At 40.1% G+C, this 15117-nt stretch overlaps 1 protein-coding gene across 12 annotated transcripts in view; it reads left to right on the top strand.

The window, feature by feature from the left end:
• The window catches only part of DMD (dystrophin), a 1973025-nt gene that overhangs the window by 81741 nt on the left and 1876167 nt on the right, over nt 1-15117 (top strand). The window contains exon 1 of one of the 12 annotated variants that reach the window (XM_083174343.1): nt 6200-6356. The exons of the other annotated variants lie outside the window; for them this stretch is intronic. Within the exon in view, the coding sequence (XP_083030469.1) occupies nt 6329-6356 (28 nt within the window). The 5' untranslated portion in view covers nt 6200-6328. Of the gene's footprint in view, nt 1-6199; nt 6357-15117 lie in introns of those variants that run through there. 12 annotated transcript variants of the gene reach the window in all.

The raw sequence follows: 15117 nt of genomic DNA on the forward strand, positions 1-15117 counted from the left end.
TTTCACTTTTAGCACACTCTGTTTCTGCTCTGTATCTCTATCTGTTCTGGGTCCCGGCTAACAGGGAGCTCTCAGAGTTGCTGCTGTATACCACTGAGGCGCGGATTCTTAGGTACTTTCTGTTTTATATATATATATATATATATATATATATATATATATATACACAGTATATTCCCCAAATCAAAATAATAAATATTTATGGAATAATAAATAAATGTAGACACAAGGATCATTTATTTAATTTTTCAACAACTTAAAAAATATAAGATTTTCAGAGAATTTTGATTCAACTCCTGAATGACTTCCGTTCATAAGAGAAACCCTACACGTTTTGTCCAAACATGGACTTCAGCAGGTGTAGTAGGAATTTATTTTGATCTAATGACGGAGACAATGTTTTCTCGCAATCAGGGATGGTGGGTGGTGCTCTTTAAAGCAGAGTGTGGTATATATTGCCACAAAAATAGAAGGAATTGTTCCTAATGTCGGAATAATGGGTACTTATATGTTAGTTGGGCGCCCACTAAGCTATTTGCTTAGTTTTCCACGTCCACTCGCAGGGCTCGCTACGCTCGCCCATCTGAGAGTCAGATTATGCACGTCAGTAGTAGGCGTATCTTTTTTTCTGAACACGTCATCACCGGAAGTGGGAGGTCACAGCTGATAGACACAGTTTTTTGTTAGTTTGTAAAAGTATTTAAGAGGTGTTGGTGCATGTAATTTTTATTCCTGATGAAGGTCTTATAAAATAAAGACCAAAACGTTGAAGTAACTCAAGTTAAGAGTATTCATTTGAACAAGTCCGAGAGTGCCGCTATTTTCTCCCTACTATCTGATCCTGCATGAGGGCACCCGGCATATATATATACAGAGCAGAAACAGAGTGCGCTAAAAGTGAAAGTACACAATTTTTCCTCAGTTTATAAAATATTTAATAAAAAACAAAAACACGGCTCATAAAAGAGACACAATTTTACACGGTCATTTGGTGGAATCAATTGACAAAGTGTATGGTGATTCAATACAACAGCAGGCCCAACGCGTTTCGTCAACTACGTGACTTCATCACGTAGTTGACGAAACGCGTTGGGACTGCTGTTGTATTGAATCACCATACACTTTGTCAATTGATTCCACCAAATGACCGTGTAAAATTGTGTATCTTTTATGAGCCGTGTTGTTGGCTTTTATTAAATATTTTATAAACTGAGGAAAAATTGTGTACTTTCACTTTTAGCACACTCTGTTTCTGCTCTGTATCTCTATCTGTTCTGGGTCCCGGCTAACAGGGAGCTCTCAGAGTTGCTGCTGTATACCACTGAGGCGCGGATTCTTAGGTACTTTCTGTTTATATATATATATATATATATATATATATATATATATATATATATATATATATACAGTATATTCCCCAAATCAAAATAATAAATATTTATGGAATAATAAATAAATGTAGACACAAGGATCATTTATTTAATTTTTCAACAACTTAAAAAATATAAGATTTTCAGAGAATTTTGATTCAACTCCTGAATGACTTCCGTTCATAAGAGAAACCCTACACGTTTTGTCCAAACATGGACTTCAGCAGGTGTAGTAGGAATTTATTTTGATCTAATGACGGAGACAATGTTTTCTCGCAATCAGGGATGGTGGGTGGTGCTCTTTAAAGCAGAGTGTGGTATATATTGCCACAAAAATAGAAGGAATTGTTCCTAATGTCGGAATAATGGGTACTTATATGTTAGTTGGGCGCCCACTAAGCTATTTGCTTAGTTTTCCACGTCCACTCGCAGGGCTCGCTACGCTCGCCCATCTTCGAGCTCGGTGGCTCGCTGCGCTCACCACACTATATAAAGTCAACTCCATGCCAACATGGATAGTGGGGGTATGAGCGTACTAACTATAGTGGGCGCCCAACTACCATGAGTATCGAATAATCAGTATCTACTCAAATTATTTAAATCCTTTTTTGGCTAGGGGATATCCCTCAAGACAAATTGTACCCAGAGGTACGTTCAGGAGAATTGGAGTAGTCTGTATAACCAGTCTGGGAGCAATATATATATATATATATATATATATATATATATATATATATATTTATCAAAGGGCTAAAACCATGCACTCTATTGGTTAGCTAAACCTCTATGGCAGCAGGCCACACCCCCTCTGGAGACTGACAAACCCCATAAACATGGGCCCCTACCACTGCATTCTTCCACTGGGACCTTCTTGCCCAAGTCTGACACTACCAAGAAGTGACCAAATAAAAGCCACTAGAGACACGATCTTAGGTATTTCTGCACTAATAAAAAAATCTCATATCTTATATTTAATGTTTTGGGCAGGATGTACTAGCAGCAAATATGCTGTAAATCCTCCAAAATTGAACTTTTCTTGTAGGTTTGCTGAAATTCCCAAATGTAACCAATATGGTTGAGGTAATGTGATCTCTGCTCCACATTAATGGTTTTTACATATAGTAGTTTGCTATGTACAGATGTAGACACGCTCATCGTTGCTGTGCCATTTGCCACTTGTGACTCCTGTGGTGATTGACGCGATCCCGTCTCCATAATCATTCATCTAATTAGCTCCGAGGTTCATACAAAATGCATCATATAGTGATATCTCAGAGTGGCGATTCCACTGTTGCATTCACCATGCAGTAAGAGGAACTTCTCTCTGACAAAAAGTGAAGGACTCTATTCATAAGCCTATAATCAGTAGTAGTACACCACTCTGTAATACCCCTTTTAGACATACTACCCGAGAATTACCCTGCATTTTGACTGCTGGGTCATTTTCCCGGGTGCACCCTGCACCCTTTCACACTTACAGCAGCAAATTACCGGGTGAAGCAGTTCTACCCAGTAATTTGCTGAAAAACCCAGGTTTTTCTTATGTCTGAAAGGGTCAACCCGGGTCTTAAATCCCTCAACCCAGGTAAAAAGAAGGGTCGGAGACCTGGGTTTTAACACCCGGGTTGACCCTTTCAGACATACCAAAATCCCGTGTTGATGCGCGTTCATGTGCAAAAACCTGGGATTTTGCCGTATGTCTGAAAGGGGTATAAGTTACTAGTCTATAAGCCTTTAATCATGCTACTGTACTTTGCAAACTATTTCAGCAGAACTAGAATTTAAACAGTACCTATAATTCTCACTAACCCCATAGGGCATGCCTATGCTCCCTTTCTTTATACATAAAACAAATATAGGAACAGTAGTAGAGGCACTACACTACCATTTCAGTAGAAGAACAGCAAGCACCGTGTACAATATTCACAAGAGTCTTGTATTTGATTTATAATTTATTCAACTTTTTACATTTTTTTAAACAGATTAAAAAAACATTATCCACCAATAAATGTTTTATATTGTTGCTCTTAGCAATCACATACAGGAAATGTTTATATCAGGATAAACTGTAAAAGATAATAGCAGGTCTTTAATGCTTTATATCCATTTAATTAAATGAAGCTGGTTTCCCAAATGTAGTCATCAAATGTTCATAAAAGTATTATTACCTGTACATGAACTTTGATCAAAGTGTTCCACTGTAACATTTTTCTTCTGCTTTTATGGATGTCAAAAGTGATGGAGACTTCTGTTGAGCACAGTCTCGCTCCCGCAAGGCCTTTCACTTTCTAGTTTTCAAAGATGCTAGAATGTTGGAATTATTGTCAGTTTTATGTAACTATCATACCAATAAGTCACTCTCCTGTCTTGACTTGGCAAGTTCTAAAATCCTACAAAAACCAACTTGATCTTCAACAGTTCAGCTTGTGTGTTACTTATATCTGTGATTTTTTACCTCCTGCAGAATAACAAAAAGATATTCATTTAGACATACCAATATACTATAATACCCGTGTTCATACATTTGTACCATATGTGGTTCAGTATTTAATATGCATTAAAATGGTTTATTAACGGGGCATAAACTAGGATTTTTGTCACTCAGGGCAAGGCAGTCATTTGGAGCAGAATAGAACATCAGGTAACTCTCCCCCGGGGAAACATACTGTGGACATAGGCACACAGTAATGTATGTAGCCACATATTACAGAAAATACATACTCCTGTCACACACACCTGTGGGTAGTGCAAGGCTTCTTTTCAGTGGTCCTTGTCTTACACCCAGTAAATACTACCCACCCTGTCCTTCATCTCATAACCATGACATAGAACCCCCCTTGTCTCACATACTGACATAATACCCCCCCCCCCCCCAGCATTAGCACACACTCACACCAAGCTGTTGTCACTGACTACAATGACATCATGGCCAATGTCCAGGTTGGGTTTGACAGACTCAGCGCTCAGCGGCTGGTGTTTGGCAGGCTCAGGGTGATGTATGTTCTCCTCTCAACACCAATGAAATCGCTGGAGCCAGGGCTGGTGAAGATGAGGTTCTGGCATTGAAGGGTTGGTGTCGGGGCTTAAGTGGAGTGTAGTGGGCATAGGCAGAAGATTATGGATACCAGCACCTGGTAGGTGGAAGGGAGTGGAGACACGTCCTGACTTGAGGGAGACTGTTGGATTCTAGGGCAACACACATCATGCCAAGGGACCACCTCTGTTGCTTACCATTAAATCAGTTACTGCGTCTCAATGTCATATCCAGTGCCCACGGCACATGACAGCATAGCTACCTACTTTTAATTGTGGCTATATTTGTTGTCATTTATTCATTACTTTATCCGGGCCCCTCAGATCCTGCCGCTAGCCAAGACAGTTGCATGGTCTTGCATTTTATAGGACTGCCCTATACAGTACTACTGCAAATTATGCGACAAGGCTTGTATTGCCATAGGGTAGTTGCTAAATCATCTAAGGAATGTAGCTAATTTTTTGGTGTTCATGTCCTTTGTATCCATCAGAAGAATATTCACAGATTTATGTTATCACACTGCTGTGTTAACCTTCCCCCTTGGTCTTGGGAATTTGTGATGCCGTACTGTCGCAACATGGATTCCTTTGTTGAACAGCTTTGTCTGAATGATTCACTTTTCCACCTACAGGTTGCTTGGACAATATATCACTTTTGATCCATTGGTGTTTTTGTTTAATATCTATTGTTAAGTTAATGTTTTGGAACACTACGGATTTTATTACTGCATATATTGCCAAATGAATCAACCTGCACCAAATTACTGTAGCAGTGTTAAGGTGACAACTCTACCTAGTATGCTTGCTTGGGAATCAATAATGTATATTGTGTACGGTATGTGTCAGAAGGTTACAATGATAATCTAAGTACTTGGCGAGGTATTTTGCAAAGCTTGGAGAGAGAGAGAGAGAGAGAGAGAGAGAGAGAGAGAGAGAGAGAGAGAGAGAGAGAGAGAGAGAGAGAGAGAGAGAGAGAGAGAGAGAGAGAGAGAGAACTGAGATATAAAGTACTAACCAATCAGCTTCTAATTTCCATGTAACAGGCTGTGTATGAAAAATTACAGTCAGGATCTGATTGGTTGGTATTTTATCTCTCTCAAATATATCTCTTGCCAAGCTTTGATAAATACTCCTCTTAATCTAGTTTTGTAACATGCATGCTTTACTTCTTAGCACCATAATGTGTTATTTCTTTCTTTCTTTTCCACTTCTATGGACATCTAATATGCCTAACATCAAACGTGTCTGATCTTTATTTGCAATCAATATTACTTCTTGGGCCTAATTCCAATATTATATTTATAATGTGATGGTGACAGCTAAAAGTTTACATGATCTTGCCAGTGGCTCATTTGTTCTCAGTTCACAGACCGTTTGTATTCTCCTGCCTCACAAAGCAGTACAGTATACAATGATAATCAGGGGGGGGGGGGGGGGTTATTGTGAGACTTGAGAGAAATAGTCCTCTGGACTGAAGATTTTGGCTGCATTTACACAAATTTTAATAACAATAACCATAACCATGTAAGTCTATCACAAATGCCACTCAAGAAGAAAACCTTATATGTAGGCAGCTGAACGGTCTGTTCTAGTGCATGAACTGATTTGTTTACAGCTCGTGTGCGAGTACTGGAATGTCAAATATCTATGGGCCTCAAGAAATCTCTGGCATCAGTTACTTTCTTAGCTCACTGGATTTAACAATCATTTCAACCGCAAGGGAGAAGACTTCTGCAGCTTTTAACGTTGTTATAGTGATTATTAAAAATAGGATACATTTATCTATTTTTTTTGGCTTATCTAATTTGAAGACATTTCCTGGATTTTTTCTGTAGTTCATCCGAGAACTCAAAGAACCAGAAAACTATCTGCAAAAAAGCTGAAAAGCTGTATCTTTAACTCCTTGATATATAATCATTTTCCAGATGTCTTTCACCGAAGATGATGAGGCTTGTAAGTAAACAGTGACCAACCTCTTTCTTATAGATATTCATGTGAATGAACTGAATGACAGGTCTGAGGATTCAATGTGGATTGCTTACAGTGTTCTGGTATAAAAAAAACACTCAAATGATTAATAAAAAGTATTCTTTTTGTGTCAGGTGTTAAAAGGGAAGTAATTATAGGAGAATATTTGGAATAAGGATTATAATTTGCAGGAGAAAAAGTTTTGCTAAAAGTCTTGTTTAAAAGTCATAAAGAAATGTGACTGAAGTTGTGGCATTTCTTCAGAGTTGTTGATACTTCTTTATTTGAATAACATAATTTATATAAAAAAAATGTGAATAATGTATAGTTACTGATTATGTAGATATAGTGTAAATTATAGAATTATATATTCCCTGTCTACTGTATAACCACCTTCATATAGCAGTGTGCTTACGGTGTATTTGTAATTGCAGCTTCTTGTGCATTGCAATACTGTAGTAGTAGAAGTGTAGGCTCCTTACAGGAATTTTGCAATGACTAATGTCTGATCTTTCACTGTTAGTTTATACAGTACATGTGTAGTTAATAGCAGGGGGTCTGTTGGAACTCTGCAAAGAGTATATACATGGGTTATACTATCTGATAATGTATACAGCTCAGATCTTTTCACTGTAAATTCACATACTGTAGTATACATAGTTGGGAAAAGTAATCAAATCAAAGGATAATCGTCAGAAAATATACTACTTACAGTATGTTTAATTTACCTGATAAACTAGTAAATTGTGATCTGGATGGATCACAGCTTTCCAGAAAGCTTCCATTTGACTGGAAGTAATATTGGCAGCACTGATATAATCTATAAGTAAATATGTTTGTAATCATTTGTATACTACAGAGGGATACAATTTGAGTTACCTTTAGAGAGATCTATTCCAGCTGACAGCACCATTCCCTTTCAGCCGTTACCAATGATGAGACACTGACCTTGAGTATTGAGCTATAACGATACTTGCCTACTAAAACTAGTTTTAGAGAGATTATAGTTGGTAGGAGAATTTTGCATAGCGCCCCATTGAGGGGGCGTGTCATGCTTCACCCAAAGGGTGTGTCTAGTTCCATATATGGGGAGATTGTGAACGTGGCACCTAGAATCGTGGGTGTGTACTTCTACATCTGAGAGGAATCTTCTAAAATTACTTATATCCAAATGTAGATGAGCCCCAAGCAGTTAGTAAGAGCTACTATACTTGCTAAAGTGCTGGGAAATGGTGCTGATGATTCAATATCAATGTATCTATCTCTCATTCCTTTTTTCCCCAAAAATGTAACAGTGTAATGTGGGCTAGGTGACATGAGGGAGATTGCTTGACTAATAAGGGAGAGCGGGAGATTGCTGCTATTTCAGGGAGTCTCCTGCAGAATGCAGGAGGGTAGGCAGCTATGGCTAGAACTGTGATATGGGAGGGAAGCTCCAGGTTCAAGTGTGTGTGATGCAGAGGTGTGCAGAGCTTCTGAGTACTGGCAGACATGCTGAGACTGCAGTATTTTTTTGGCAATTGAAATAGATCAGAGATAGAAGAGCTGGGTAGATGACAGTTTGTTGCCCACTTGGTCTGAACGTGAGAGAGACAGGCTAACAGAGGTTAAGGGAGAGATCACACATATTTCCCATTCTCCATCAGTGGGACATACAGTAGGCGGCTGCCAGAGTTTTTGTGTATTTATAAACTACTGAATTAGATGATTTTTACTTGTAAAATGCTAGATGATTAAATAAAAGTTTTTCCATATACAATTATTTCAATGTGAGATGGTCTAGCACTCAATACCCAAAATAAAAAATTATATATTAAACTTGCATTTGAAAGGGTACTTTTACAAATAAGCCCCTCGGAGTCTAGGGTACACACCTCACCGACACGTAATCGGACATGTCATGCTAATTATGAGGCCAATTCAGGTAAGTATACACACTTACCGATCAGCAGATCAATGTGTTAGTCAGCACACACAGCTAGCCAGATACAGGATTTAAATTTACCTGCCCAGCTGTGATGTCAACCCTCCCATAGAACTTCTATGGGAGTCAGAAGACCACCCATGCACACAGGGGGTTATTCTGGTTGATTCCCTCGGATGAGAATTCGCACCGCGGGTTAACCTGAACGCAACCTGCAAAATGGTGGTAAGCCAGCCCCCCTCGCAGCATGTGTACGTACGCAGGGCCTGTGACTGAATGTTTAACATAAACATCCATTTTTAGCCTGTGGGTGAACAACCACATCATTCGATGGTGTCTGACCATCTAATGATGTGGAACGTGCATGCATATCTAAGTGACTCTCAGGTCACTTAGATTCGCGTGCACCCTTGGGAGGAAGTAGGCAAGCAGATGACATCACCATATGCCTACCCCTGGCACCGACATTATGTCCCAGTTACTATGGGAACGCCCATGAAATGCTGGGTGTTCCCATGGGTGTGACTATGCGTCACCGCCCAAAGCCCCCACCTGCAACCTTGGGCGCATGCACCCGTCTAATATCTGTTTGCCGTGGCCACACGCAACCAGCGTATGCACATGCGCCAAAATGTGGCTGGGCATGTGCATATGGCTAACATCAGTCCCCGTGCGAACGAACGCCGGCTGCGAATGGACCAGAATAAGGTCCACAGCCAGATGCACTGATATATCTAAAGATATACTAGTTATTGGCCATGCTGAATATCTGATGCAATACTGTATGTCTGCGAATGATGTTGTTCACAGACATATGGTGATACACACCACATACAAGCTAGCAGTGTATCGTCCAGTGTGTACCCAGCTTTAGAAAAGATAATAGAAGTCTGAAATCTTTCCCATCCCTGGATTAAATTAAGTTTCTATAGTGAATGGAATTTTGACTGTATGGGATACTTATTTTGAAATAGGGACCTCCATTTTTTCAAACACTGCCCAGTTTTGTAGGTTCCTGCATAATCTCAGTGAAGCAATAATGTCCATCTGTCAGTGAGGCAGGGACGTGCTGCTGTCAGTGAGGCAGGGATACGCTGCTGTCAGTGAGGCAGATATACGCTGCTGTCAGTGAGGCAGGGATGCGCTGCTGTCAGTGAGGCAGAGATGCGCTGCTGTCAATGAGGCAAGGATGTGCTGCTGTCAGTGAGGCAGAAATGAGCTTCTGCTAGTGAGACAGGGATGTGCTGCCTTTCTGCCAGTAGTGTCTCTATTGTTTAAGCTGGGTTTGTCATATATGGTCCTTGATAAGTAGGATGAGTATAACTGTATTCATTGATTAGTCCAATGGAAACACTATTTTTACTTCATGTGAAGTGTTAATTAGGAGGGCACCAGAGCATACAATAATTACTTAGCACACATTGCGTTTGGGTAAATACAAAATGGATACTAATACTGCCTATACTGTAGTCATTCTATTGGAATCATTGTAAAATGTAACAGTTCTGGCTCACCCACAGTAAATAAACAGTAGCAAGATGGAAATGAAAGTTCCACAGCTTAAAGCAGACATACTGAGGGAGATTGCTCTACATTTTTTTTTTTTTTTAATTTGTAACTTTCATTTTTAATACAGTACAGTTGTTTGTCAGCATAACTTGATTGTTTGAAAGGTTCTTATTTTGTTTAAAAGGAAAACTTATGTTTCTTTTGGGCATCTTCAATTATGTTTTTAAGTCATCTTCAGGGCATGGAGCACATGACTCTGCAGCTGGCGATTAACTGTCTGCAGCCTATTCATAGGATTCAGAGAGGCAGCTGACAAGCACAGTTGTAGTGTGACAGAAAATTTAGACAGTAATTAATTACACATTGACCATTTATTAATACTGACTCAGCTTGCAAACAACTTGCGTCTGTTGGTTAGCATTTACAGGCATTGTGCATTCATTGCTTCTTGGTCATGGAAAACATTTATTAAAACTGGTTTGCAGGTAACCATCTAGAGAAGATGTTTCCCATAATGACTGATCAGCTGTAATTTTTAAAAGTATAGTTTACAAAATAAAAATATATGTTCTTGGTCATCAAGAGCCAACAAGTGCCATGGTACTGGTGTGTGTTGTCAAATACTATGGGGGTGATTCTGGTAAGGCTGCAACTTTTGCAGGTTTGCAAGTACACCAAACGCCGTCCGCATGGCCGACCGCCCCCCTCACACGTTGCAATACCCTGCAGGCATATGAATGGATGTTTTACATAAACATCCATTCGCAGCTTGCATGCCGGGCAGAAATCAGTCGCAAATGTCTACAGCGCTCGCAGATCTAAGACACCTCGGTGGTGTCTTAGATCTGCGGGCGCCCTGTGCAGAAAGCGGATGGGCAGCTGACACGAGCTGCCCCCCCCCCCACACCAACATTGAACTTTCATGGGAATGCCAACGTTTTCATGGGAATGGCAACTGTGTGCGAGCGGCCGGCAAATAATCAATTTGCCATGGTAATTCACACCAAGTAGCTGCACATGCGCATATTGGTTTATGCGCATACGCAGTCGCACACCATCGCTCCTTGCATGAACACGCAGGGGAGCGAATGTACTAGAATAAGGTCCAATGTGCAGTGGCAAATAGCAGTGCAGAAAACTTACAAGGGGGATATGGTTTGTGTTCTCCTAAAATGATCTGAGCCCGTGTGAGGCCCCTCCAATAAACCTGAGTAATCTGTACTCCTCCCCCCAACTCTCAATGTCTGTGTATGGGTCTTACTGACAACAATACTTTTCTATACAATTGAGCAATTAAAAATATTGCTCCTTATTTGTATGGAATTTTATATATATTATGTAGAGGTACAGATGTAGCCATGCTTATGTATCCTGTTGGCCTGCCATGCTGGCTTCGTTGTCAGGCCATATGAAATGTCCTGCTATGGCTTACTATGGCAAAAGCATGCAAAAGCATGTAATTATACTGCTTCACAACTGGGTGGCAACTGCTCCAATAATGAAAACTACAGTACAGTGTCGGGTGACCAATCCCGGGATCGGCGGTATCCTGGGATTTGGCCCCCAAAACACTGGGATTTCAATTCTGGGATTGGCATTTCCAATCCTGGGATTTCGGGATTAGACGCTGCCCAGCTTCCCCCGTACCCAGCAGTGCAGCCCTGCACAGCGTGATGAGGTCATAGGTCATGCTGTACAGGCCACACAGCTACACAGACAGCCTGAGCCACCTTGACCCACACTGTCCTGGACATGCTGGCCACCCGCCTACACCGTAACTTGTGTCCTGTGCTCCTGCCCAGCTCCCGGAGACCCCGCCCATTGACTGGGCTCCAGGCAGCATTACCAAGCCCAGCCACCAACCTGGCTCCGGGCAGCATCAGCCCACCCACCAACCCGGCTCCCGGCCGCACCTTCAGTGCACATGTAAGTAAACAAGTGGGGAGGTTTTTTTTTTAGGGAAGCTAATCCCAGGATTGAAAAAAGTCCCTGAGATTGGCTTCTAAAGTACAGTGTAGAGGATGGAATGATTGCCATTGTCACTGTTTGCAACTGTACTGTATGTGCATACCACATAATGTTACATTGACTGGCTAGAAAACACTGTATGAGAACATTTTTTGTATGCAGATAAAATTGCAATTACATAGAGTGTATAGTCATGCTATATATAATTTTAATGAGCAAAAGGCTGATTGTGCTACTAATTAGCTACTAATTATCCTGATGTGCAAAATAGCTCATATACTGTTTTGTCAAAATAGCTCATTTACCGTACATATAATGTTTATGCTTTTTCTCATTAAATGCATGTTCTATGCATTTAATGAGAAAAAACAGAAACATTACATGTACAGTATATGAGCTATTTTGACAAATCAAAGTATATTTTGCAATTTTAATAATAAATAATTTATAAAAGGTTTATTTTTTTTACAAATCTGCTCTAATTTTGTACATGTATGTTAATTTGATCATTATATAACTATCCTAAACAAATCAGCTCTAATTATGCTTGACTTTATCTGTTTTGTGTTAGATTTGCTAACTTTACCCCATTACCTCCTGGCCTCAACTGTCCTTCATATACAATGAATCGATGGAGGCTGATGGAGGGGGAGGTGCAGTGTTTGTTTGCAGTGAGCTTCCAGGCTGTGTGGGGATTAAAATCAGCGATGTACAGCGGAAACATGTGCTGGACTAAGCACACTGTGTGAGCGGCTTATGTGTTAGCTTCTCTTCTGCCAAAGTGAGGTATTGTGACCACTTTCTGATCTGCCCATTTGCGTCTTGATGCTATAATCTGAAACTAGGGGTGGGCCTTTTTCTCACACTCCAAATTATGTGCACAATTAAAGTATAAATACAGTATAGACACATTTTAATGTACAAAACAATGGAATAAAAAAAATAATTGTTGATGACCGGTATTAGTACCACAGGCATTGCATGTGGCATGCAGTGGGCTTAACCACTAGGCCATAAGGGATACTGTACAGCAATCTCATTCACAACTGATGCAGGAACCCGGAAGCCTTATGTAATTAGGTGTCCTGTATATGGCGATGGCGCTTAAAGCTACGCTCTGAGTTTGGCACAATGAACGCAGAATAATTTTAGTTTAAAAAGTTTATTTAATGTAAATGCTGCTAGGTGGTGGTGGGCTCCCTAATGGCCGATAGTCTCGGCCCGCCACAATGTTGTACAGTAATTATGCTATGTAGACGCTCGTTCAGCCCCAAGGACTTGGTGGGGAAATGTATGCCGAGCTTAGCACACTCTTACGGAGCTAAACTCTGCATTTATTTCCCCACCAAGTACAAGAGGCTGAATAAGCATCTACATAGCAGAATTACTGTACAACACGGTGGATGGACGAGAATGATTGTCTACGTAGCATACTGTATTTACAAAATGGTGAAGGATTTCTTGGACTATTTTACTGTACTGTATTTGACTGGAGACTTTACACATACGCATTGGTGATTTTCAAAAGCGACATCTGGGGGTTGAACATAAGCAATACACTCCACAGCAACACCATCTTGCCAGGTTGTGCAACGCTTCACCATGCTTCAACGTGCCTTGTCTGTCAACCCAAATGCCAAAGGTCTATGTCTGTAGACCGAAAAGATTTTCTTAAATCTATTATAAACAGTTGAGAAAAGTATAGAATAATTTAATGTATGTGATGATGCCCTCAGCAGTCAATCAGATTCTGTCAGTTCTTTGATTGCTGTGCCGTATCTTGCGTCTGGTGTGATGTGCACGTTCATTGCCAGGAATTCCCGTGGCACTGGTGTAGTTTCTTGCTCCAGGAGACCCTCTGATGAGAGCGGCTTCATCTGTATATCTGGTTTGTGTTTTTATGCTACTTTTTCCATTTCAATGACCCCATGTTATTGTATTTGTATATAATCTCTATGGTACTGCCTACTGCACATATCTATTAAGGGTTCCAGCAAATGTACTGTTTGCTTCTTCCTATACATGTTAACGGGCAGTTCATTTTCAGTGCGGTTATGCATTATTTCAAGAAGTTCAATTGAAATTTAGGCCTTTGAAGGAACTGACATAAATGACTTTTCTAGCTTTGTTAAGTGATTTATTCTGCACATCAATAGGTATTATTTTAATGTGTGTGCAATGCGACCATCACTACAACTACAATCACATTGTGGCTTACTATCACTGAGGGGTCTCAATATTTCTCATTATCTGAATAGTCTTTTGGAGGCCAGGAAATGTTTTATGGACACTTCATTTAATGTTCCCGCATTCTTCTGCGCTGACCAGTGTAAATAGTTTCTGCTATGACAAGGAGATTAAACACTTTCAATTTTCAATAAAGGTTTCTTCCCAGTCTAGGGTTTGTTATTCCTATAATGGGGACAGGAAATGCTGTTTTTCTCTTGCTCTAGTGTAAACCGGCGCATTACTACTTGGATTTATTTCACTTATTTATATAGAAGTTATTTTTCCATTTATTTCAATTGCAAACTAATTTTGTTAGGGCTTCTACATGTACAGTAACACACTGGACAAACCATTGAAATGAAGGGGCTATTGAATCAAATTGAAAAAACTCATGCCATTTGCATTATTAACAAATTCAATTTTGGCCACTATTTCCACCTCACCATTTATGACAGCATTGAAGGCAGTTTCCGGCAAAACAGATCTGACTTTAAAACAAGTAAGATCTGTTTTGTCTGAAGCAGCCGCAGATTGTCAAAATTCATGCCATTTTTTGACAATCCGCTGACGTTTTTGACATTCCTCTGACTTTCCGACACACAACAGTCAGAACATTGATTTCCGACTTTCAAATTTCTTTCGAACAGAACGAAAACAGCCCGGGGTTCCATCTGTCGGGACTTCCAACAGTTGGAATCCAGGAATGAATACTGCCCATACTATCTTATACTGTATGAATGTTCAATAATTCATAAACCAGTGGACATAAAGTCAGTTACGCTGTATCCGTTACCTTGCAACCTATAACTCGTTACCCTTAACAACCACCATGCCATCATTTCATTTCCAGCAGTGGAGCCCTGCCTAATGCAACTCCTTAACTGACAATGTGAAAGGTTGTAAAACACATTTACATATGAATAGATGCAACCACAAACCATTGTACTGTGTCTTATCTTATTTTAACCTTATGCTGACTGAGAATGAGAAAACCTTCTAAAGCGTCTCATACACTATATACTAGGAATTGATGCACACAGACAATCAGTTATGGTGGGATCACGGATCTAACCCCGTGTCCTAGTATATTGTAGTCCTTAATGGACAATGGTTCAC

The sequence above is a fragment of the Crinia signifera genome, chromosome 2 (assembly GCF_055691185.1).
Source record: "Crinia signifera chromosome 2, ASM5569118v1, whole genome shotgun sequence".
In the NCBI taxonomy this organism is placed as follows: Eukaryota; Metazoa; Chordata; class Amphibia; order Anura; family Myobatrachidae; genus Crinia; species Crinia signifera.